Below are 25,446 nucleotides of genomic sequence, written 5' to 3' on the forward strand. Positions count from 1 at the left end.
ACTGCACTCCAGTCTGGGTGACAGAGTGAGACTCCAACTCAAAAAAAACCCAAAAAACCCTGACTCAAAAATAAAAACGTAAAATAAAAAAATTTCTAAGTTAATCTCTTAATTTTAAATTACTTTAATCAGAAGTAGAAGTCAGTCTTCAACACATTAATCATTAGCATAACTTTGGGGGCCCAAAGTGCTGGGATTACTGCCACACCTGGCTAATTTTTTTGATTTATTGTAGAGATGAGGTCTCACCATGTTGCCCAGGCTGTTTTTGAACTCCTGATCTCAGGCAGTCCTCTTTCCTCTGCCTTTTGAAGTGCTGGTGTTACAGTTGTGAGCTGCTGTGCCTGGCCCTAGCATAACTTTTTGAAGTTCTTTTAGTTTATAATTGGCAGCAAATCTTAAGAAGTTGATAGGGATCCTTGCCAAATTTTTGACAACTGCAGGTTAAACTAGAATACTGAATTTTGAAAATATTGTCCAGAAAATGAACCAAGGATAGTATATATAGCCTATTGTGACTAATGTTTGAAGGTTCATATGAGTTCCAATATTGGAGTATGTTTTTTTTTTAAAATTTCAAATTGTAATCATTTGATGTTGGTATCTTTTGTGCTTTAATTAAAGTATATTAAGGTGCATGTTAATGAACATTTAAAACTGTTCTGACTGGTGATGAATTTCATATTAAGTCATTATATGGAATAAGAATGTAGGCCAGTTGCAATGGTTCATACCTGTAATCCCAGCACTTAGGGAGGCCCTGGCAAGCACATTGCTGGCGTCCAGGAATTTGAGATCAGCCTAGTCAAGTACGAGACCGTGTCTCTACAAAAGTAAAAAATGTAGTCAGTCGTGGTGGCGCATGTCTATCCTTCCAGCTACTCCGGAGGCTGAGGCAGAAGGATCTTCTGAGCCTAGGAGGTTGAGGCTATTATGGTGAGCCATGATTGTGCCACTACATTCTAGCCTAGGTGACAAGAGTGAGACTCCTGACTAAAAAAAAAAATAATGTGGATTAATAAGTTTTTCTACATCTTCACTTCAAAAGATTTCTCTTTTGTTTTGCTATTTAATAATGACTAGAATAGAAAAATACTTTGTGGAAACATTCCTGTATAATACAGCATCTCAGCAAGGACTACTTGTTAAATAATAATTAAGTTTAACCTCTTTACCAAATTTTCTACATTTAAACCAAGGTTTTATTTTTATGTTTTCTTATGCATTGCTTAATTCTCTGTTTTATTCCAGACATGCTGGTGTGTACACAGCAGAAGAGGTAGCCCTGATTATGCGTGAGAAGCTAATTCGTTTGCAGTCTTTGTACATTGATCAGTTTAAACGACTTCAGCATCTGCTCAAGGAGAAGAAGCGCCGTTACTTACATAATCGCAAAGTGGAGCATGAAGCTCTAGGCAAGTTTTATGCCAATTCCAACAAGCAGTTTTGGGTTCAACATGTGATTTCGGTAATTTAGTAATGCATCAATTAATAACGGGATATATATGTTGTTAGGCAATTGTCATTGTTTAAACCTGGTAGAGTGTATTTACACAAACCTAAATGGTACAGCCTGCTATATACCTAGGCTGTATGATATACCTTATTGCTTCTAGGCAACAAATCTGTATAGCATGCTACCATATGGGCGGTCGTAACAGTGGTATTTTTGTATTTAGACACATCTAAACATAGAAAAGATACAGTTAAAATGTGATATAAAAGACTTGCAAGCCGGGCTCGGTGGCTCAGCCTGTAATCCCAGCACTTTGGGAGGCTGAGGTGAGTGGATTGCCTGAGCCCAAGGGTTCAAGACCCGCCTGGGCAACTTGGCGAGACCTCATCTCTACAATAAATCAAAAAATGAGCCGGGTGTGGTAGCGCGCGCCTGTAGTTCCAGCTACTTGGAAGGTTGAGGCGGAGGAATCACTGGAGCCCAGCAGGTCGGGGCTGCGGTGGCCGGGAGCGGCCACTGCACTCCAGTCTGGGTGACAGAGTGAGACTCCAACTCAAAAAAAAAAAAAAGACTTGCAAAATGGTACCAACAGTAGAGAACACTTAGCATGAAGGAACTTGTAGGACCAGAAGTTGCTCTAGGTGAGTCAATGAGTGGTAAGCGTGAAGGCCTAGAACATAACTGTACACGACTGTAAATATGATAAACACTATACTTAGACTATACCAAATTGATTTAAACTTTTTTCTTCAATAATAAACTAACCTTATTAGCTTACTATAAATTTTTTTTTTGAGCTAGGATCTTGCTCTGTTGCCTGGGCTGGAGTGCTGTGGGGAGATCATAGCTTACTGCTGCCTAGAACTCCTGGGCTCAAGCCATCCTTCTGTCTCAGCCTCCCTAGTAGCTAGAACAACAGGCAACTTTTTACTATTTTTATTTGTTAATTTAATTTTGTTTAATTATTATTATTTTTTGAGTTGGAATATCCCTCTGTTGACCAGGCTGGAGTACAGTGGCACACTCACGACCACCGCAGCCTCGACCTGCTGGGCTCCGGTGATCCTTCCGCCTCAGCCTTTCAAGTAATTGGAACTACAGGTGTGTGCTACCATGATCAGTTAATTTTTTTGATTTTATTGTAGAGATGAGGTCTCGCCAAGTTGCCCAGGCGGGTCTCGAACCCGCAGGCCCAGGCAATCCACTCACCTCTGCCTCCCAAAGGCACGGGATTACAGGCTGAGCCACCGAGCCCGGCTAATTTTTTAACTTTTTTTAATCTAAAGTCCCAACATGCACATTAGCCTAGGCCTACCCAGGGTCAGAAACATCAAAATCACTGTCTTACACCACATCTTGTCCCATTGGAAGATCTTCAGGGACAATACACATTTGGATAATGCCTTCTTCTGGAATACCGGGTAAAAGACCTGCTACAGTCTATTTTACAGTTAACTTATTGTTAAAAAGTAGAAAGGGTATGCTCTAAGGATAAAAATTATAGGATAGTAAATATATAAACCAGTAACATAGTCATTTATTACCAGTATCAGTTATCATGTACTATAAATAATTGTATGTGCTGTACTTTCTTTTTTTTTTTTTTGAGTTGGAATCTTACTCTGCCACCCAGACAGGAGTGCAATGGCCACTCCCGGCCACCATAGCCTCAACCTGCTGGGCTCCGGCAATCCTTCCGCCTCAGCCTTCCAAGTAGCTGGGACTATAGGCGTGCGCTATCTCACCTGGCTCATTTTTTGATTTATTGTAGAGATGAGGTCTCGCCAAGTTGCCCAGGCAGGTCTCGAACCCGCGGGCTCAGGCAATCCACTCACCTCAGCCTCCCAAAGTGCTGGAATTACAGGCTGAGCCACTGAGCCTGGCTATGTGCTGTACTTTTATATGACTGGCAGCACAGTTGATTTGTTTACCAGCTTCTCCACGGTCATGTGAATAATGTATTGCACTACAAAGACAGTAGGAATTTTTCAGCTCTGTAGGTCTTTTTTTTTTTTTTTTTTTTTGAGTTGGAGTCTCACTCGGTCGCCCAGACTGGCGCTCCCGGCCACCGCAGCCTCGACCTGTTGGGCTCTGGCGATCCTTCCGCCTCAGCCTTCCGAGTAGCTGGAATTACAGGCATGCGTTACCACGCCCAGCTGATTTTTGATTTACTGTAGAGATGAGGTCTCGCTGCCCAGGTGGGTCTCGAACCCGCGGGCTCAGGCAATCCACTCACCTCAGCCTCCCAAAGGCGCGGGATTACAGGCTGAGCCACCGAGCCCGGTGCTCTGTAAGTCTTGTTGGACCTTTGTTATATGGTGGTCTGTTGTGGACTGAAGTGTTGTTTTGCAGTGTGTGGATGTAATTAGATTTATTTCTGTCTTGGTACCTGGAATGGGGAAGATTTCACTTTTGAGACTGCCTATCTTATAGCCAAAGATCTCTCTGTTCACTTGTTGATTTGGGAGAGGCATCCTTGATAGGTTGTTAGCAAATAACATTGACTCTTATAACTCTAGGTAGTAGTCTCCTGACTGGCCCAGAGGGACTTTTGGCCAAAGAACGAGAGAACTTAAAGCGATTAAAATGTCTGCGGCGATACCGCCAGCGCTATGGAGTAGAAGCCTTATTACATAGGCAATTAAAGGAACGCAGAATGCTGGCCACAGATGGCGCTGCCCAACAGGTAATTTGTGTATATATATCTCTAAAGTGGTGCATACAGTCACTTTTTTTTGAGTCGGAGTCTCACTGTGTTACCCAGGCTGGAGTGCAGCGGCATGCTTACAGCCACCACAGCCTTGACCTGCTAGGCTCAGGTGATCCTTCTGCCTCAGTCTTCCAAGTAGCTGGAATCATAGGCATGCGCCATCGCGCCCGGCTAGTTTTTTTTTTTTTCAGTTGGAGTCTCACTCTGTCACCCAGACTGGAGTGCAATGACACACTCCCGGCCACTGCAGCCTCAACCTGCTGGGCTCCGGCCATCCTTTTGCCTCAGCCTTCCAGGTAGCTGGAATTACAGGCGCGTGCTACCACGCCTGGCTAATTTTTGATTTATTGTCGAGATGAGGTCTCGCCAGTTGCCCAGGTGGGTCTTGAACCTGCGGGCTCAGGCAATCCACTCACCTCAGCCTCCCAAAGGTGTTGGATTACAGGCTGAGCCACTAAGCCCGGCTTTGTTTTTTGATTTATTGTAGAGATGAGGTCTTGCCAAGTTGCTCAGGCTGGTCTCAAACCCCTGAGTTCAGGTATTCCTCTTGCTTTTGCCTCCCAAACTGTTGGGATTACAGACACGAGCCACCACAGCCGGCCCATACAGTCAGAGAGTTAGAGTACTTGTCAAACTGTTATATCCACTCTGGAATCTGCCCTTGGGTTGTAATGGAAGCACACCTGGATGTTAGTGGACATGGATTGTAGTCTCAGTCCTCTACTGGCCAACCTGTGTCTACAGATAGTTTAACTTCTCTGGGCTTCAACATTCTCATCTGCAAAATTGAGTGGTTGGGATAGATTTCTGAGTTCTTTAGTTCAGGTATTCTACAGAAGTAAGCACAGATTAAGCCTAAATTGCTTGAGAATCTTCGTTCTTTTTTATTTGTTTTATTTATTTATTTTTTTAATAGGAGTCTCACTCGGTTGAGCAGGCTGGAGTGCAGTAGAGAATCTTTTAAAAGATAGGAATGTAGGTAGAATAGGAGCAATTGAATATCAGGAGGGAAGGTTGATAGGAAGAAGAGTTAGGTGTTCATTCTTAAATTTGTTCTCAGCCGGGCTCAGTGGCTCAGCCTGTAATCCTGCGCCTTCGGGTGGCTGAGGTGAGTGGATTGCCTGAGCCTGCGGGTTTGAGACCCGCCTGGGCAACTTGGCGGGACCTCATCTCTACAATAAATAAAAAAATTAGCCAGGTAGCGCGCGCCTGTAATTCCAGCTACTTGGAAGGCTGAGGCGGAAGGATCGCCGGAGCCCAGTGGGTCGAGGCTGCGGTGGCCGGGAGCGGCCACTGCACTCCAGTCTGGGCAATAGAGTGAAACTCCAACTCAAAAAAAAAAAAAAATTTTCTTCTCAAACTCTTGTCTCTTTAGTAATTTCAATTTTACCTGTTTTATTTGTTGAGGCTCTACTGAAGGTTACAGTTTAAAAGTGGGTCCTGCTGATAAAAGACAAATTAGTTTGAAAGCCATTTGGCTATATCATACTTATAATATAAGAGGTGTATTTGGGATTAAGGTTGACTTATTCTTTATACATTAGGTTTAACTTTTTTTCTTTTGCATAATATTTGTGAATCAATTTTTGTTAAACACTGAATTTTCTAGCCTTTAACAATGTACTTTTCTTATATAGCTTAGTATTTTCATTATTATTGATTGTATATTTGTGGGTTTATCTGTTTTTTTCCTTTTAGGCCCATACTACTCGTTCCAGTCAGAGATGCTTGGCCTTTGTGGATGATGTTCGTTGTTCCAATCAGTCTCTTCCAATGACTAGACACTGCCTCACACGTATCTTTTTACTCTGCCTGCTGAACTCTGATTTGTTAGTTAGACTGAGGACTAGTGGAAATCTCTGCTAACTTGCTTGATTGAAGGTTTTTGTTTTCCTTTGGCCCTGAATCAAGGCCAGCAGTTTGCTGAATCTGTTGGTTTCAAGCAGGAGCCTAAAGAATTGTCTTTCTCTGGTCTGTTGGCCATTTCAGAGCTTTGGAAATGTAATGGCTAATTCATTAGAAAGAAACATCTGAGTCATTGGTGATAGATGTGGGTTAATAACTTTCAATTGGGAAGCTTATTGTCTCCAAGAATGGGATGCTTTTTTTTTTTCTTCCTTTCAATTAGTTTCCCTTCGAACTATCATAGTGTCTCTTGATTTTGCTAAGGGACTGCATTTACCATTGAGCTTCAGAATTTTTTGAGTTATTTATTGGATTGTGAAAGTGCATCTTTGTTATGGACATGGATTGAGAGAATTACTTTTCACAGGAAAGCATTTGTTTATTAAGTATGATGTTTTAATGAAAGGCATATGCAGTTCATTTGCCTGGCAAGAAATGCCAAATATTTGGAAATTAAAATTTATTTTCTTTCTTTTTTTGAGAAAGCAGGATTTATTAAGAGGACAGAAAAGCTCCCACAGTGGGAGGGGATCCAAAGGGGTTACCCCACAATTTATTTATTTATTTTTTTGAGTTGGAGTCTCACTCTTTTGCCCAGACTGGAGTGCAGTGGTCTCTCCTGGCCACTGCAGCCTCGACCTGCTGGGCTCTGGCGATCCTTCTGCCTCAGCCTTCCAAGTAGCTGGAACTACAGGCGTGCGCTACCACACCTGGGTAATTTTTTTTTTTTGATTTAATGTAAAGATGAGGGCTCGCCAAGTTACCCAGGCGGGTCTGGAACCCGCGGGCTCAGGCAATCCACTCACCTCGGTCTCCCAAAGGCCGGGATTACAGGCTGAGCCACCGAGCCCGGCTCCACAATTTCTTTTCTTTTCTTTTTTTTTTTGAGTTGGAGTCTCACTCTGTCGCCCAGACTGGAGTGCAGTAGCTGCTCCTGGCTACCGCAGCCTCGACCTGCTGGGCTTTGGCGATCCTTCCGCCTTCTGAGTAGCTGGAACTACAGGCTCGCGCTACCACACCCGGGTATATTTTCTTTCTTTCTTTTTTTTTTGAGTTGGAGTCTTACTCTGTCACCCAGATTGGAGTGCAGTGGCATGCTCTCGGCCACCACAGCCTTGACCTGGGCCGGGTGATCCTTTTGCCTCAGTCTTCCAAGTAGCTGGAACTACAGGTGCATGCTATCATGCCCGGCTAAGTTTTTTTGATTTCTAGTAGAGATAAGGTCTTGCCAAGTTGCCCAGGTGAATCTCGAACCCTCTGGCTCAGGCAATTCACTCACCTCGACCTCCCAAAGCGCGGGATTACAGGCTGAGCCACCGACCCCAGGTCAATTTATTTTCTTTAATAGGTAGAGGAGAAGCCGGGCTCGGTGGCTCAGCCTGTAATCCCGCGCTTTGGGAGGTCGAGGTGAGTGAATTGCCTGAGCCCGCGGGTTTGACACCCGGCTGGGCAACTTGACGAGACCTCATCTCTACAATAAGTCAAAAAATCAGCCGGGCGTGGTAGCGCATGCCTGTAATTCCGGCTACTTGGAAGGCTGAGGCGGAAGGATCGCTCGAGCCCAGCAGGTCGAGGCTGCGGTGGCCGGGAGTGGCCACTGCACTCCAGTCTGGGTGACAGAGTGAGACTCCAACTAAAAAAAAAAAAAAAAAAAAATAGAGGAGGAAAACCTCCTGTTAGTCTTTAAACAGGAAAACTGATTTTTTCTTTTTTGTTTATTCAGTATTTTACTATTTATTAATTATTGCAACTGTCTGATAAAGCATTATTGTCCTTAGTATATAAAATGTTTGGGCAACGGCTCTCTGTGGACAGATTTAAAACAAGGTAGAAGAGGCTGATACTTACATTTTCTTTTCGCTTTAAATAACATCTGATCCTTGAACAACTTGGGGGTGGTGGGGCTGGAGTGCTAACTCCCTATACAGTTGAAAATTTGCATATAATTTTTTTATTCCTCAAACACTTAACTATGAATAGCCATCTGTTGACCAGAAGTCCTGATAACATAAACAGTCAATTAACACAGGTTTTGTGTGTTATCTGTGTAGCGAAAGGAATATGTTATTAAGAAAATCAGAGGCTGGGCTTGGTGGCTCAGCCTGTAATCCCAGCACATCGAGAGACTGAGGCAAATGGATTGCCTGAGTCCTTGGGTTTGTGACCAACCTGGACAATTTAAAGTGCTGGGATTAATTAACTTTTAATTAATTTTAAGATGTACTTTTTTTTTAATGAGTGAATGACTTTCAAAATTAGGTGAGGGTATGGTAAAATAAACCCTTCTTAACATTGCCACTGAGAATATAAATTGATGCAAGTGTTTTGGAAAGCAATTTGAAAATGTGTTATTTGATATGGTAATTGTACATCTGTGCATTTATAAGGAGATAAATGTTGACCAACATTTGTTGATTGAGTTGAAGTCTCATTCCGTCACCCAGGCTAGAGTGCAGTGGCATGCTCATGGCCATCCCAGTGTCCACCTGCTGGGCTCAGGCGAGTGCTTTCGCACCTGGCTAATTTTTAATTTTTTGCAGCGATGAGGTATGACCAAGTTGCCTGGGCTGGTCTCAAAACCGTGGGCTCAGGCAGTCCGTTCGCCTGGGCCTCCCAAAGTGCTGGGATTATAGGCTGAGCCACTGAGCCCAGCCAAGACCAAAATTTTTATGTGAAGTATTCTTCCAACTGGAGACATTCTTAAATTTTTCAGAGATGGAGAATAGGGAAGTAAATTATGACACAACATAATATGGAATATTTATTTATTTATTTTTTGAGTTGGAGTCTCACTCCGTCACCCAGACTGGAGTGTAGTGGCCACTCCCGGCCACCGCAGCTTCGACCTGCTGGGCTCCTGCGATCCTTCCGCTTCAGCCTTCCAGTAGCTGGAACTACAGGCGCGCTACCACGCCCAGCTCATTTTTGATTTATTGTAGAGATAAGGTCTGGCCACGTTGCCCAGGCGGGTCTTGAACCTTTCGGCTCAGGCAATCCACTCACCTCAGCCTCCCAAAGGTGTGGGATTACAGGCTGAGCCACTGAGCCCGGCTTATTATGGAATATTTATAATGACCAAAATAGTATGGTGTTCCATAGAGTATGGTTTTTTGTTTGTTTGTTTGTTTGTTTTAAGTTGGAGTTTCACTCACCCAGGTTGGAGTGCAGTGACATGCTTGCAGTCACTGCAGCCTTGACCTGCTGGGCTCAGGTGATCCTTACACTCAGCCTTCCAAGTAGCTGTAACTACTGGCATGTACCACCATACCCTGCTAATTTTTTTTTTTTTTTCCATTGTCGAGAAGAGTTCTCACCAAGTTGCCCAGGTTGGTCTCAAACCCCTGGGCTCAGACAATCCTTTCGCCTCGGCCTCCCAAAGTGTGGGATTATAGGCTTGAGCCTCTGTACCCGGCCTGTAGAGTATGTTTTAATTGCATGAAAACAGTTACTGAGAGGGAGTATAACACAGAAATGTGATCATTTTTGCATAGTGGGGTTATGAATGCCCTTTTTAAATTTACTATGTTTTTTTAATGCTTTTTTAGTTTTTTAGGTGAGCTTGAATTTTATGAGAAAAAATTTCAGTTTAATATTAAAGACTATTTTAGACATTTCTTACACTGTGCTCAAATAGCTTATTAGAATATAAATATTTTAAGTAGCAAAGTTAAAGATGAAATGTATTTGAAAAGAGAAGGAAAGTATTATTTTTCCTTTTATGCTCTTTCCACTCATAGTTACCTAAGTCACTTACCCTTCCTTAAGTCTTTATCCCAGAGAAAGATACGACTGCCATTGGTGACCTGTTAACTCTTTACCCTGGTCTAATGGAGACAGCCCTGGACGAAAGTGAAGGACCCAGACTCTAGTTGTAGGTTAACCATTCCCTTCTTTGTCTCTGTTGTCCCTCCATCTGAAGGGAAAAGGGGTGGAGGATAACTGGGGGAGTAATTTTTTTAAGCATGTTTGGTATTAAATGATAGAGTTATGGAAGTCCTTTGAATTTCATGAAGAAAGTTCTAGTTGAAACATTTAATGGATTAACATTCAATTTATATAAGATTGGGCTTCTTAAGCACATTAGATATTGCTTAGATTTTCTGACGCTCATAGAGTGCAAATCTGATTATTTCCATTAGATTCATGTTTATTCATTTGATCATTCAATAAATATTTTTTATGTTGTACCATCTACTATTCCTTTAGAATAGTGATTCTCACCTAGGGACTATTTTGTGTTCCATTTGTTAGTGTGTGGAAAAATTTTTGGTTGTCATAACTCAGAGATGGAGGTGCAACTGACAGCTAGTGCATAGAGGCCATTATTGATGCCAGACATCCTACTTGTAACATTTACCTGACCCATGGTGTCAGTAATGCCATGATTGTGATACCTCACTTTAAAGTTTTGCTATTTTCAAGTATAGATCAAAAGAAATAGCTTTATTCAGGAAGTTTTATTTGGTTTTAAAAATTAAAATCTACAGCTGGGCTCGGTGGCTCAGCCTGTAATCTCTCACTTGGGGAGGCTGAGGTGAGTGGATTGCTTGAGCCCGCGGGTTCGAGACCTGCCTGGGCAACTTGGCGAGACCTCATCTCTACAATAAATCAAAAATTAGCTGGGCGTGGTAGTGCGTGCCTGTAGTTCTAGCTACTTGGAAGGCTGAGGCGGAAGGATCGCTGGAGCCCAGCAGGTCGAGGCTGCGGTAGCTGGGAGCGGCCACTGCACTCCAGTCTGGGTGACAGAGTGAGACTCCAACTCAATAAAAACAAAAACAAACAAACAAAAAATTAAAATGTACATTAGCTTTTTTCATTTTTAAAAGTTACCTTAATTGTTTTGTTTTTGAGTTGTAGTCTTACTCTGTCACCTAGGCTAGAGTGTAGTGGCACACTCATGGCCACCCCAGCATCGACTTGCTGGGCTCCAGTGATCCTCCCGCCTCAGCCTTCTAAGTAGCTGGAACTACCGGCCTCTTTAAAATTTTTTAGATAAATTTATAATTCCATAATCCTGGCATAATCAGTTTATAGAAAATTGTGTTTTCTGGTTAAAAATAAACCATTTGTTTAAAATAACACTTTTTGCCAGGTGTGGTGGCTCATACCTGTAATCCCAGCACTTTGGGAGGCAGAGGCGAGAGGATTACCTGAGTCCAGAGGTTTGAGACCAGCCTGGGCAACTTGGTGAGACCTCATCTCTACAGTAAAATTAAAAAATTAGCTGGGCGTGGTGGTGTACGCCTGTGGTTCCAGTTATTTGGAAGGCTGGTGGAAAGATTGCCTGAGCCCAGCAGATTTAGGCTGCGGTAGCTGTGAGTGTGCCTCTGCACTCCTGCCTGGGTGACAGTGAGACTTCAACTCAAGAAAAAAAAGATTTCAAGAACTGGTAATAATTGAATAAAATGTTTTGTAGAGTAACTTGAATTTTATTTTATTTAATCATGATTTGAATTTTATTCTATAGAGCTTCTTTGCCAAATTGGAAATACTGCCCCTTTTTCTTCTAACCATAATAGAAGTTGTTGTAGAGTTCCTGGAGTACTTTTTTCCTGAGCCCCCATAAACAAAATTATCTTTTATTTAGGATCATAACAAGATTTCCCTGTACTACCACTCTCCCTTTAAAAAAAAAAAAAATGGCAATTTATTTTTATTTCCTATCAGGATATTGTTCCTAGTGGCTATTACTATAGCTGTTTTCCCCAGTCTGGTGGAAATTTATTTATTTATTATCCTATATTATTTTATTTATTGTTTTTTAATATTTATTTTTTTGAGTTGGAGTCTCACTCTGTTGCCCAGGCAGGTGTGCAATGGCACGCTCACAACCACCCCAGTCTCGACCTGCTGGGCTCAGGTGATCCTTCTGCCTCAGCCTTCCAAGTAGTTGGAAATACATATACAGGAGACCTCACCTGGCTAATTTTTTTTGATTTATTGTAGAGATGAGGTCTTACCAAGTTGCCTAGGCTGGCCTTGAACCTGTGGGCTCATGCAGTCCTCTTACCTCGGTCTCCCAAAATGTTGGGGTTATAGATGTTGTGAAGCACTGCTTCTGGCTTCTGGTGGTGCTTTAAAGAATTTTATCCTGTAATCATCTTTGGAAACAAGATCTAAGAAGTTTTTGTAAACTTTTCCAGTCTGCCTAATAGAGCAGAAACCACATTGTAATTCTTGGCTCTTGGAAGGGATTGGTGGGGGCTTTTAGGGGCATCTGCAAAGCTATTTGCATGTGCCACTTCATGTTGCTTCTGAATAAGTTTGTATTGCTGGGAGTGCATTGCTTCTTAGTTAGCACTGTGATAAGGGAGAACAGGATTCATATCTCTAGTTTAAATGAACAGGGTTTTGAAAAGAAGGTGGGGGACAGGTTTGAAATTACTGAACTAGAATTAGATACTAGTAAATGACACTTATTATGAGAAGTAACTTTAAAAATTGCTAATTCCTTTTGCTTTTTTGTGTCAAATTTAGTTATTATCTTGTGTAGTCCAGACCCTGAGTTTTTACATGGCAGATAATAACTCTTGTATTTTATACCTCCTATAGATCCTGTTTTATTTTCCTTGACCATTTTTCCACAGATATTTGTCAGGATACGAATCAGGTTCTCTTCAGATGCTGCCAGGGATCTGAAGAGGTGCCCTGCAACAAACCAGTTCCTGTAAGCCTCTCTGAGGATCCCTGCTGCCCACTGCATTTCCAGTTGCCTCCTCAGATGTATAAGCCCGAGCAGGTACTGTCTGTGCCAGACGATCTGGAAGCCGGCCCCATGGATCTGTACTTGAGTGCTGCTGAGCTTCAGCCCACTGAGAGTTTACCTCTGGAGTTCAGTGATGTAAGTTAGAGAAGCTCTGCTCTGGTTGGCCCTTGAGACAAGGCCTTATTTATTAATGGTAAGAATAGGTTAGTCTTTTGTGGGTAGGAGAGTACGTTTTTTGAAGTGATATATGTGTGATTGTATTTGTGTTAACATATTCATTTAGAGACTTCTGCTCTCCTTTATTTTATTTTCCATGCTTTTTTTCCTCGCTTTTTTTGAGATATAACTTACATGCCATAAATTCTACCATATGAAAGTATGATGATTCAGCAATTTTTAGTATATTCACAAAGCTGCTATCACCACTATCTAATTTCAGAATGTTTTCATTATCTCCAAAAGAAATTACATACCTATTAGCAGTCTCTCATTTTCTTCTCCCCCTTGTCCTTGATAACTACTAATCTGCTTTTGTCTATAAATTTGCCTATACTGGACATTTCAGGTCTGTAGTCATATATATGGCCTTTTGTGTCCGACTTGTTTCATTTAGCACTGTGTTTTCAAGGCCATGTTGTAGTATTTACTTCATTCCTTTTTGTGACTGAATTAATATTCTATTGTTTGGATATACATTAAAAAAAATTTTTATCATTTCCAGCCTGGGCAACTTGGTGAGACCTTATTTCTATAATAAATAAAAATATTAGCCGGGCTCGGTGGCTCAGCCTGTAATCCCGCACCTTTGGGAGGCTGAGGTGAGTGGATTGCCTGAACCTGCGGGTTCGAGACCCGCCTGGGCAGCAAGACCTCATCTCTATGATAAATAAAAAAATCAGCCAGGCGTGGTAGCACATGCCTGTAATTCCGACTACTCGGAAGGCTAAGGCGGAAGGGTCTCCGGAGCCCAGCAGGTTGAGGCTGCGGTGGCCGGGAGCAGCCACTGCACTCCAGTCTGGGCGACAGCGTGAGACTCCAACTCAAAAAAAAAAAAAAAAATCAGTCGGGCAGGGTGGCGCATGCCTGTAGCTAAAATCAAGCAGTTCATGGACATTTGTACTGTTTCCACTTTTTGACCATTAACATATATGCTTTTGTGAACATTTGTGTACAGATTTTTGTGTAGACACATTTTCAGTTCTCCAGTTTTTTCTTTGCATATATTATTTTTTTTATTTTTTATTTTTTAGTTGGAGTCTCACTCAGTCGCCCAGACTGGAGTGCTGCAGTGGCTGCTCCCAGCCACCGCAGCCTTGACCTGCTGGACTCCGACGATCCGTCCGCCTCAGCCTTCCGAGTAGCTGGAACTACAGGCGTGTGCTACCACGCCTGCATAATTTTTGATTTATTGTAGAGATGAGGTCTCGCCAAGTTGCTCAGGCGGGTCTCGAACCTGCGGGCTCAGGCAATTCACTCACCTCAGCCTCCCAAAGGTATGGGATTACAGGCTGAGCCACCGAGCCCGGCTTTTGCATATATTCTTAGGAGTGGCCTTTTTTTTTTTTTCTCTTTTGAGTTGGAGTCTCATTCTGTTGCCCAGGCTTGAGTGCAGTAGCATGCTTATGGCCACTGCAGCCTTGACCTGCTGGGCTCAGGTGATCCTTCCACCTCAGCCTTCCTAGTATCTGGAACCACAGGCATGTGCCACCATGCCCAGCTGATTTTTGTTGTAGAGATGAGGTCTTGCCATGTTGTTCAGGCTGGTCTTGAACCCCTGAGCTCAGGTAATCCTCTCGCCTCTACCTCGCAAGTGCTGGGATTACAGGTGTGAGCCCGTGCTCAGCAAGAGTGAACTTAGTTTTTATTTTATTTTTTATTTTTTATTTTTTTTTTTGAGTTGGAATCTCACTGTGTCGCCCAGACTGGAGTGCAGTGGCCCCACCGCAGCCTCGACCTGCTGGTCTCCTGCGATCCTTCTGCCTCAGCCTTCCAAGTAGCCGAAACTACAGGTGCGCACTACCACACCTGGCTGATTTTTTTTATTTATTGTAGAGATGAGGTCTTGCCCAGGCGGGTCTCGAACCCGCGGGCTCCGGCAATCCACTCACCTCAGCCTCTGAAAGGCCTGGCTTGAACTTAGTTTTTAAATCACTAATTTCATTTAGACATGGCTGGGCACGGTGCCTCAAGCCTGTAATCCCAACAGTTTGGGAGGCCGAGGCGAGTAAATTGCCTGAGCCCACGGGTTTGAGACCAGCTCGGTAACTTGGCAAGACCTCATCTCTACAATAAATAAATGAAAAAGTTAGCTGGGCGTGGTAGCATGCGCCTGCAGTTCTGGCTACTTGGAAGGCTGAGGTGAAAGGATCGCCGAGTCCAGCAGGTTGATGCTGGGGTGGCTGTGTGCATGCCACAGCCCTCCAGCCTGGGCGATGGAGTGAGACTCCAACTCAAGAAAAAAAAAAGTTTCACTTAGACAAAAAAACCAAATTCTTCTGTCAACTGTTCATACTGGTACTTCTAAAATTACAAGTTTAAATTCACTTTTTTTCCTGAGGGAGTGATAAGGAAAATTGTAAAGTAAGTGAAGTTGGAAAGGCAAGATCGTGGTTGAATTTGATATAGCCTCGAGATTTGATACCCATCCACAAGATGAGTGATTTACTAGAATCATAAATGAATTCTGATTTCTCTAGAAATCAACTTTTGACAGTGTAAACTTTTGTTTTGGTCCTGTGATAAAGATTTCTATTTTATATAATGTGTCCCCCCCAAAATGACTCTAAACTTGGCTCTGGCTACTGTTTTCTTTTTTGTTTTGTTACAGATTCTATGTGAACTGACTAGATCAACAATGATCTCCCCAAATATATGTTTTTACCGCCTTCTAAGTATGCCTTCCTTTTTTAGTTTTCTCATCACTTGGTCCCAATCTCACAAGCCCATTTCTGATTTCATTTGTTTCCCTAACTGGCACTAATCTCCTCTTTGACCTTAGGGATCAGTTGGCATTCCATATCTGTCTTGAATACTTTTGCAAAATTTTTAAATCTTTTGGATAAAGAATTATAAGTGTGAGCCTGGCCTTGTTATTGTCACATATTAATGCTCTTTTTGATAAACCACCTTGTTCAGCTGGGCACAATGGCTCATGCCTATAATCCCAGCACTTTGGGAGGTGGAGGTGAGAGGATTATGTGAGCTAGGGGTTCAAGGCCAGCCTGGGCAACTTGGCGAAACCTCGTCTCTACAATTAAAAAATTGGTTGAATGTGGTGGCGTACACCTAGTTCCAGCTACTTGGGACACTGAGGTGGAATGATCGTCTTAGCCCAGCAGGTCTGTGAGCATGCCACTGCATGCCAGCCTGGGCAGCAGAGTGAGACTCTGACTCAAAAAACAAAACAACAGAAAAACCCACATTGTTCATTAAAAAGAGTTTCATTCTAAATGGGGACCACAGGGAGGCCCAAACTTTATGTATGATGCCTACTCACATACCTAATCATGAATTGTACCACACATCTTTAAAGCAAAATAATAAAAAAAGAATTTTCTTCTTAATCTTGGGTAAAAATTCCCATGAAAATTTTGAAGCAGAATCCAGTTTTAGAAATTAATTTTTGTCTTCTCATAAATTCTGGATGTATTTATTAGTATAAAATGTTGCTATAAAAACAACTATTTTTGAATTATGTGAATTTCACTAAGCAGTTTTAATTCATTAACTATGTCTTGCTTTATCATTTATATTAAGTTGTTACTGATATATTGATCTGATAACTTGAGGGAAGACTAGCTATCAAATATTAATATGGGTAAAGATGCAGCCCTTTATTCTGGATATTATGCTTGCCTGTTTTCAGTGCTTTAAGTATAGTTAATAAGTAGCAACTTAATATCTTAATTCTGTTATGTTTCTCTTGATAGGAACTTTTAAAAACATAGATTCTGGCTTTGTATCCTGATACTCTAGTCTCTAAACATTCCTGTTATGATAAGTATTTTTTATTCTTCTCTTATTTTGGGCTTTTTCTCCCAATTTTTATTCTTGTAAAAGACAACACTTGGTATATGTTAGAAAAGCCTTTTCTGTATCTGTTTTCCTTTGTAAACATTTTGGTTCCATTGTCACCTTGAGACTTGTATTTTCTTTTCTTTTTTTTGAGTTGGGAGTCTCACTCTGTCACCCAGACTGGAGTGCAGTGGCCGCTCCCGCAATCCTTCTGCCTCAACCTTCCAGTAGCCGCCTAATTTTTGATTTATTGTAGAGATGAGGTCTAGCCAAGTTGCCCAGGCGGGTCTCGAATCCACGGGCTCAGGCAATCCACTCACCTCAGCCTCCCAAAGGCGCGGGATTACAGGCTGAGCCACTGAGCCCGGCTGAGATGGGTTTTCTTTGCCTTCACTGTTAATATGACTTCCTGCTAACTATCTATATAAAAATTGTCCGTAATAAGAGAATTGCAGAAAATAAATTTACTCTTAATAGTGTGAGGACACTGCTTTCTGTGAATAGTATAGAAGTTTCCAATATATCTGAAGTGGGTGTTAGGTAAAGCAGCTGTATCCTATTCCCTATGTTTCTGCTGAAATCAAACAACTTTAAGTCTCATTGATTTTAAAATTATACTATTTTCTTTATCTTAATGTATTTTATGATCCTCAAAAAAAAAAAAGGGATAGTATTGTGAATTCTTAGACTTAAGTTAAAAACAGAGAGCTAAGCTTCACAGGAAGCTGTTTAGAAACATAGAGCTTTTGTAAACTGGATTGGGCAGAGGGAAATACAAACCCTTAGATATTTTAACTGTTGGAAAGGAGAGTTTAGCACTAGACCCTTGGGAAGCATGGAAGTTAGTTTGATACATTGAATCTTTGCAATGCTTTAGGCCCTGAATCAAGGCCAGTGGTTTGTTGTAGCTGTTGGTTTCAAACAGGAGCCAAAAGTGATGTCTTCCTTATGTTCTTTTGGCTGTTCAGTATCCTAGTGGGAATGGCCAATTCTGTTGGAAGAAACAATCTAAAATACACTGTCACTGTTTTCTTTTTTCTTTTTTTTCTTCTTCCTCCCTTCCTTCTTAGCAGTTGAACTGTGTGAGATTACTCTGTGGGCATGTGGACTTAACCAAAATAATATTTCCTAGCCATTCAGAGGAATTTTGAGTTTTCTGTCTTTCCTCCATTTTTCTCACCTTCTCCCGTTCTCTTTCTCAAGCTTGCCTTGTGGCTGTTAGGACATTCATCAAGCAACCTCATATTGCCTAATCTATTTAATTTTTTTTTTTGAGTTGGCCACCCCAACTTCAACCTGCTGGGCTTCAGCAATCCTTCCACCTCAGCCTTTCAAGTAGCTGGAACTACAGGCACGTGCTACCACACCTGGCTAATTTTTTATTTTATTGTAGAGACAAGGTCTTGCCAAATTGCCTGGGCTGGCCTTGAACATGCGGACTCAGGCAGTTCGCTCTTGTTGGCCTTCCAAAGTGCTGGGATTACGAGCCTGGCCAACCTCTTTAATTTTAATTTGCATTTATGCTGATTGTCCATACTTAAGTTTATCACTGGTGAACCTAGATGTTGACTAGAGCTAGTCTCAGAGGGACTATGCATTTAAAAAATATTTTTAATTAAAAGTTTTTAATGTAACAAATATTACTGTTTTAACTGTTTTCAAGTGTACAATATTGTGGTATTACAAACATTCACAATGTTGTGCAGTTATCATCACTTTGTTTTCTATAATTTTTTGCAATGGCCCAGACAGAAACTCTGTACCTTTTAAATAATAACTCCCTTTCCCTTGGTCCCTTCTAATTTACTATCCCATTTTCTGTTCTGTGAACTTTACTGGGAGTTTGCTTTTTAAGGCCACTATACTGGTGTGTGTTTTATACTTGGCAAGAAAAAGATCCCAGTGCTTTTGGATCTTGTCTCATCTGTTGAACATTCTGGTAAGATCTTTTTTTTTTAATGTAGGCAGAGGGTGAGGGAGGGAACAGAGAATTGCTTTGAAGTTTGCTGAAAAGTATACCAACTTGAGCTTATTATTTCCCTTGGTATTACTGATAGACTTTTTTTCTTTTTTCCTAGGACTTGGATGTTGTGGGTGATAGTATGCAGTGCCCTCCTTCACCGTTGCTTTTTGATCCTTCACTAACCCTCGAAGATAATTCAATCAAAGAAATTGCTGAAGGCCCAGTGGATATTTTGGCAAGTGAAGAATAATCTCAACCAGGCTTAATGTAGTGATCCTGCCAGGGAGAGGGTTCTCTGCTGGCTAGTCTGTACTCCTAGGAGTGGGGGTGTCATCACAAGTAGAGTATAAAGATGCCCCAGATGGCATTCACTTGGTGAATGCCTTATAAGAAAGGTACTTTTAAAAAATGCCCTTCTCTGCTTCTGAAAGCCTTTGTTGCTCCGCTTCTCCAGATGGGCCCATTGCCCGTGACCCTCACATCCCAGAGTAGATGATCAGTTTACTTAAATAAAAAATGTTAAGGCAAGGAATCCAGGTAAATTGAACCTTTTAAGAGAGAGTTCAGCGCTGGAATTGTTCTCATTGTAAAAGTAAGGAACAGTCGTAGTATTTGACTTCTTTGAGCGTTGGGTAGAGTACCAATGGCCCTAACTGAAGACCGGCAGTTAGTTATACTGTAGCTGTCGGTTTCAAGCAGAGGCCTAAAGGACTGTCTTCCTATGGTCTGTTGGCTGTTCTGGAAACTCAGCAGGGAATGGCTGTTTCATTTGGAAGAAACAACACACAACTCCTCTTCCCATTGGAATAACTTCAGGAATGTTATAAGTAATGACTTGCAACTCTAAGGGACAGGAATAGCTAAATGTGAGGAAGAGCACTGCCCAGAGTTGTTTTATTTTTGTTGTTTTGTTCTTGCTGCTATTGTAAGTGAGCACTGATAAGTCATATTCATACTTTAGTCCGCAATGAATGAATTTCTAACCAAAATGCCTTTATTTCTTTTAACAGGGCCAAATGCAGATGGCTGGAGATGGGTGCAGATCCCAGGGATCTCGAAATCCTGAGAAAGCCTCTGCACCATTGCCTCAGAGTGGATTGGCTACTGCAAATGGGAAGCCAGAACCCAATTCTGTCAGTTGATAGTTTGTTTGAGGGACCATTTGACTTTGGAGGATTTAAATTTCTCATTCTTCAAACACAAATATTTTTTTGATCATCTCTCACTAAACAGGGGCAACCCATACTACCTTGTTTTTCTTCTGGATTGAGTGTTATTATAGTCAAACATAAACCACCTTTTGAGTGAATGAACCAATAGTTTTCCAAAGTTTTTCCACTCTGGGCCAGTGGGAGAGAGAGAGGTAATCCCTGTCAAAGCTTCTGGGATTATTTGAGACTGTGCCTAAGGATAAAGAGACATCTTTGTAATGTGATTTACCAGATCATGGCTAGGAATCCACACAGGTGGCTAGGAATCCACACAGGTAGCTAGGTGGGAGCTGTCTCTGAGTGGTGGGTGCCCTTGAGATGTTGGTGGCCCCAATGTCTGAAAGCCTGCATTCTAGCCTTCACCTCCACTTAATTGGGCAATCTGAACCCCTTTCTCCAGTGAACTCTGACTTTTTTCCTCTGAGAAAACAGTCCACGGGACTGGGCCCTCTTTAACCATCCAGCTTGCTTCTAACCTATGTAAATTTCTGTGGTGGCTTTCTTATGTAAGATATAGTAAAAATTTATTGTATATAGTTTCTATTAAATGTTAAAGAAAACACTATGAAAATGTAAAACAGTCATCTGAGTTGTATGCATGTTTTGTCTGTATTTGAGAATATCGTCTTTTTTTCTGGGTTTTGGGGACCTGTTGGGTGGGAAAAGGAAAATGGGACAGATAATACTTCATCCCAGGAAGTAAATGAATCTTCAGTAGCTCATTTTGATTTGAGTTTTGGGAAAAGGTTAAAAACCTGGAAGAAGTAAATGAAAAGCAGCAGGACTTATTAAAGCCAACCAGTTCCAAATATCTTACTGTTTTTTACCCTCCACTCTGTGCCTCCTACCCCTAGTCCCATTTCTTCCTCACGGTTAAAATCCGCCGTCTCAGTCAGGCTCGGTGGCTCGGCCTGTAATCCCGCGCCTTGGGAGGCTGAGGTGAGTGGATTGCCTGAGCCCATGGGTTGGAAGCCCACCTGGGCAACTTGGCAAGACCTCATCTCTACAATAAATCAAAATGAGCCGGGTGTGGTAGTGCGCGCCTGTAGTTCTAGCTACTTGGAAGCTGAGGCGGAAGGATTGCCGGAGCCCAGCAGGTCGAGGCTGCGGTGGCTGGGAGCGGCCACTGCAGTCCAGTCTGGGTGACAGAGTGAGATTCCAACTCAAAAAAAAAATCCGCCGTCTCAGATTTCTCTAGGGTTAGAAATAAATGCAAAACATACAGAGAAATTGGGGCTTATGCCAGATCACTGAGGCAGGCATAGATATGTATTGTTTAAGATCATTTTGAAACCGAATCTTAGGGTAAGATTAAAATAGAAGTTCAGTTAGGATTAAGTTATCTATGTTAATGGTGTCTATTTCTGTACCTCATAACAAGGAGGCCAAGAGATTACTTTCTTTTTCATTTGAGTTGAAGTCTCACTCTGACGGCCACCACAGCCTTGACCTGCTGGGCTTAGGCGATCCTTCTGCCTCACCCTTCCAAGTAGTTGGAACTGCAGGCCTGCACCACCACTCCCGGCTAATTTTTTTTTTATTTATTGTACAGATGAGGTCTCGCCAAGTCGCCTAGCCTGCCTTCAACCCATGGACTCAGACAGTCCTCTCACCTTGGCCTCCCACAGTGCTAAGATTATAGGCATGAGCCACTGTGCCTGGCCTCAAAAGATGACTTTTTATAAGAACTGAAATGGGCATGGAAGGATTTATATAGTTACACCAAGTATTCATGTCCAGAGAATGATTAAAAGTAACTCCTCAAAGACCCATCAAGATAAGCTCCTGAGGAGATGACTTTAATAGGTCTTTCAGTGACTTCTTATTTGTGACTTCTACCTTTTTGGTTCCCTAGTTTAGCAGTTTTTACAGTTTATCCACAGAGATTACTTATTATCTAATTTTTATTTATTTTTTTGACTGGGTCTCTCTGGTCATAGCTTACTGCAATCCTGGGCTCAAGCAACCCCCCAGCCTCTGGGGTAGTTGGGACTACAGACTTTGCCACCATGCCTAGCTAAGATATACATATACAGCTATGAGCATGAACATGACTGCTCTCGCAACTGGATTAGAGTTTAGATAACTTTTTCCCATTAAAAAAAAATGTGATCTATAGTCCACTGGCATACAGATCACCCAAGGTGATTGTTAAAAGGTAAATTAACTGGCCCATAAGCAGTTTCTGGAGGTGAAACCAGGGAGTCTGTACTCTTAAAACCCCAGAAATCCTGATGGCAATTTATGCTGTAGGCTTTGCTGTGGTGAGTTTTGGCAAGGACTTGGCTACCATTCTCTGAGGTCCTGGCTCTCATTAGGCACAGGGAAAATAGGAGGATTGGGTAGGAGGGGCCTCAGGCTATACCATATCACACAGTTTTGGCATGGCTGTGGGAATCCTCAAGTAAGCAAAGACAGAGATGTGTTGGTAACGGCCTCAGGGAAGTAAGATACCTTGGTGGATCCAAATAAGAATTTGGAGGCTGTCAGTTAACTGCAGCTGATTGTCTTGAAATCTTGGCATACCTTCATGGCTAATACATCTGTTCTTTGCATCATACATCCACTTGCACGTTCACGATTCCTGAGGAAGCTTTTCAAGGAGAAACTTGATGAGTTACAACCCACATTGCCAGTTTGTCCTGGGGCCGAAACTGGTAGCCTTTATCTCCTCCACTGTGGATTCTCACCTAGAATCTGCAGGGAGGAATGCAACCTGTCTACACCTTGGCTTAGCCCAGTAAAATCTGTACCAAGCTTTAGACCCACATACTGTAAGATAAGTTTATGTTGCTGCAAGCCATTACATTGGTAGTAATTGGTTACAACCTAAGTGGGTTACCTGGGTGTATTAAAAGAAGCCCTGCTGAGATGGTAGCTTCCAGTTCCTATGCAAAAAAAAAAAAAAAAAAAAAAAAAAAAAATTCAAGATGCTCTGGTGTCAGCTTTTTAACTCGTAGTTCAAGTGGATCCTTGCTATGTTGCCTGACAAGGGTGTGTTCCTCCCAATTTCCTAACCAGCCAACTAGACTATTGACTGCTGCTGAAATCTATTCTTTCCTTGGGCCAGTTCTCCTTCCATTGAAAATGGATGGCCAGCTGGGCATGGTGGCTCACTCCTGTAATCCCAACACTTTGGTAGGCGGCAAGAGGATTGTTTGAGATCAGCCTGGGCAACTTGAGGCGACCTTATCTTTACAATAAAAAAAATTAACCAGATGTGGCTTGCGCCTGTGGTTTCAGCTTCTTGGAATACTGAGGTGGAAAGATCGCCTGATCCCTGCAGGTTGAGACTGCGCTGGCCATGGACGTGCCACTGCACTCTAGCCTTGGCAACAGAGCGAGGCTGTGACTCAAAAACAAACGAATGACATTATACACTGCTCACATCTTCACCTACTGGGAAGATTTTCTCCTTTCTGCTGAAGACTACCTCCGAATATGGCTGTAATGCAGCTGCCATTCACATTTGGCTTTCGACACAAACAGCCCACTCATCTGTAAACCAGGCTTGGCTCTTCTCCTCTAGCTGGTCTTATAGATACCCTACTTTAATGAGCTAGGGGAAGGACCCCCCCACTGTGATGTGGGGCCATAATGGCATTTGAGGTTTCTGGGTATTAGTGTCAACTCAGACCCTACATTCAATAGTTTTTGAAATGACTGTTTTCTTTCCTCCAGTATATAGTGACCCAAGTAATTGGGGAAGGATTGGGTGACTCATTACTTGCCATAGTGGTGCAAGGTACTCCCTCCTGGGGACCTGACCATCTCTTCAGTCACGGGGTCCTGGGTATGAAAGTTGTATATATCTAGAGCAAGGGATCATAACTTCTTTTAGTGTGACCACTATCAGTCTCCTGTCCCTCATTGTAGCTGTTAAAGAAGCATCTGCATGACTGCCCATCTGGTTTGGTCCCAGGGATATTCTATTAACCATTTCTATAACTCCCTGTGGGCCAGCTTATTTGGCTGCTTCTCTGATTGCCAGTCTTGACAGTAATTGTTGTCCCTTGACCTTTGCCAGCTAAGTGCTGCCCACCTGGCTTCTATTACTTAGGAGCCCCATCATCTTTGTGACTATTACCAAGCTCAGTCTGGACTGCAGAGGAGAAGCCTAATTGAACTTAAATATTGCCCTCTCACTGGTGCATTCCTGGTGGCTTTGATAAATGAGAGCATCCTCTGGGCCCTCCCATGGAATGTAAGACTTTGGTAGTTCTGGTCTCACTTAATAGACCTATTTCAGCATGCCTTCCTCCCTGCACCGTTTGATTCCTTCCTCTTCCTTCTGCCAGGGCAACTCGGTCATTTCTGCTTTACTGAGTGTTGGCCATCACTTTCCAGGTTTCTAAGCGGTACCTTAGCAGTGAGTTTGCCATATTCCCAGGGGTCCTTGCCAGGGTGTTAAATCCTATGTACTGAGAAAGTGCTTCCAAGTCAATGATTTTTTTGCTTATCCAGTCTTAAGTTCTGGTTCCCTTGATCAAGCACTTTGAAAATCCAGTTCCAGGATGATTCCTCTGGTTCCTACTTGTACATCCTAGCAAGTTCTTAGAGATCCTTTGGGGTAAAATCTCATTCCTCCCTTGCAAGCCCAGGGCATTTCCACCTTGGTTATGCTGTAACCAAGGTTATTCAATAACCCTAGTTATTGGCCTGGGAGTCAAGAGATGGAAGTGGAGGCAGCTTTTGGGAGAGGGAGAGGATTCGTGTTTTGTGGGAAGAGCCCTTTTTAGTGTCTTTCTGCATGGTGGGTGTGCTAGCTTTTGCTAGGGAGTTGGGGCTACTTCTGCAAACACAGACAGTTCTGGGAAGTCTAAAGAACCAATGTCATTGCTTATGTTAGGGCCCTAGGTTTTTCCAATCAGGCCCCTGATCTCAGCATAACAGTATTGCCTTAGTGGAGCATTTAAGCGTCTCTGGAGTTCTTCAACTCTTTTTTTTTTTTTTTTTTTTAGTTGGAGTCTCTGTTGCCCAGGCTGAAGTGCAGTGGCACACTTACAGTCACCACAGCCTTGACCTGCTGGACTCAGGTGATCCTTCTGCCTTAGCCTTCCAAGTAGCTGGAACTACAGGCATGTGCCACCATGCCCAACTAATTTTTTTATTTATTGTAGAGATGAGGTCTTGCCAAGTTGCCCAGGCTGGTCTCCCTGTGTGCTCAGGCAATCCTCTCACTTCGGCCCCCCACAGTGCTGGGATTATAGGCATGAGCCACTGTGCCCAGCCTTCAACTCTTCTTATAAGTCCTCTGAGTCTGCTCACTGTGGGTGTCGAGGGCCTCCTTTTAAATCCAAGATCCCAGTCGGGCTCAGTGGCTCAGCCTGTAATCCCGCGCCTTTGGGAGGCTGAGGTGAGTGGATTGCCTGAGTCCGTGGGTTCGAGACCCGCCTGGGCAGGCGAGACCTCATCTCTACAATAAATCAAAAATAAGCCGGGCATGGTAGCGCACGCCTGTAATTCCCGCTACTCGGAAGG

General features: G+C 42.6%; 1 protein-coding gene across 2 annotated transcripts in view; it reads left to right on the top strand.

Moving 5' to 3' along the window:
• The window catches only part of KANSL2 (KAT8 regulatory NSL complex subunit 2), a 27,230-nt gene extending 6,456 nt beyond the window's left edge, over window positions 1-20,774 (top strand). Inside the window, exons 5-10 of one of the 2 annotated variants that reach the window (XM_021718988.1) lie at window positions 1,252-1,419; window positions 3,980-4,142; window positions 5,865-5,961; window positions 12,659-12,912; window positions 18,870-18,989; window positions 19,765-20,774. In XM_021718988.1, coding sequence (XP_021574663.1) covers window positions 1,252-1,419; window positions 3,980-4,142; window positions 5,865-5,961; window positions 12,659-12,912; window positions 18,870-18,989; window positions 19,765-19,896 — 934 coding nt within the window. In that variant the 3' untranslated portion in view covers window positions 19,897-20,774. Of the gene's footprint in view, window positions 1-1,251; window positions 1,420-3,975; window positions 4,143-5,864; window positions 5,962-12,658; window positions 12,913-18,869; window positions 18,990-19,764 lie in introns of both variants that reach the window. The other variant, XM_008070900.1, reaches the window with a different exon arrangement.
• The last annotated feature ends 4,672 nt before the right edge of the window (window positions 20,775-25,446 follow it).

This window comes from Carlito syrichta, unplaced genomic scaffold (genome assembly GCF_000164805.1).
Source record: "Carlito syrichta isolate Samal-C Ts95f unplaced genomic scaffold, Tarsius_syrichta-2.0.1 Scaffold314050, whole genome shotgun sequence".
NCBI classification, from domain to species: domain Eukaryota; kingdom Metazoa; phylum Chordata; class Mammalia; order Primates; family Tarsiidae; genus Carlito; species Carlito syrichta.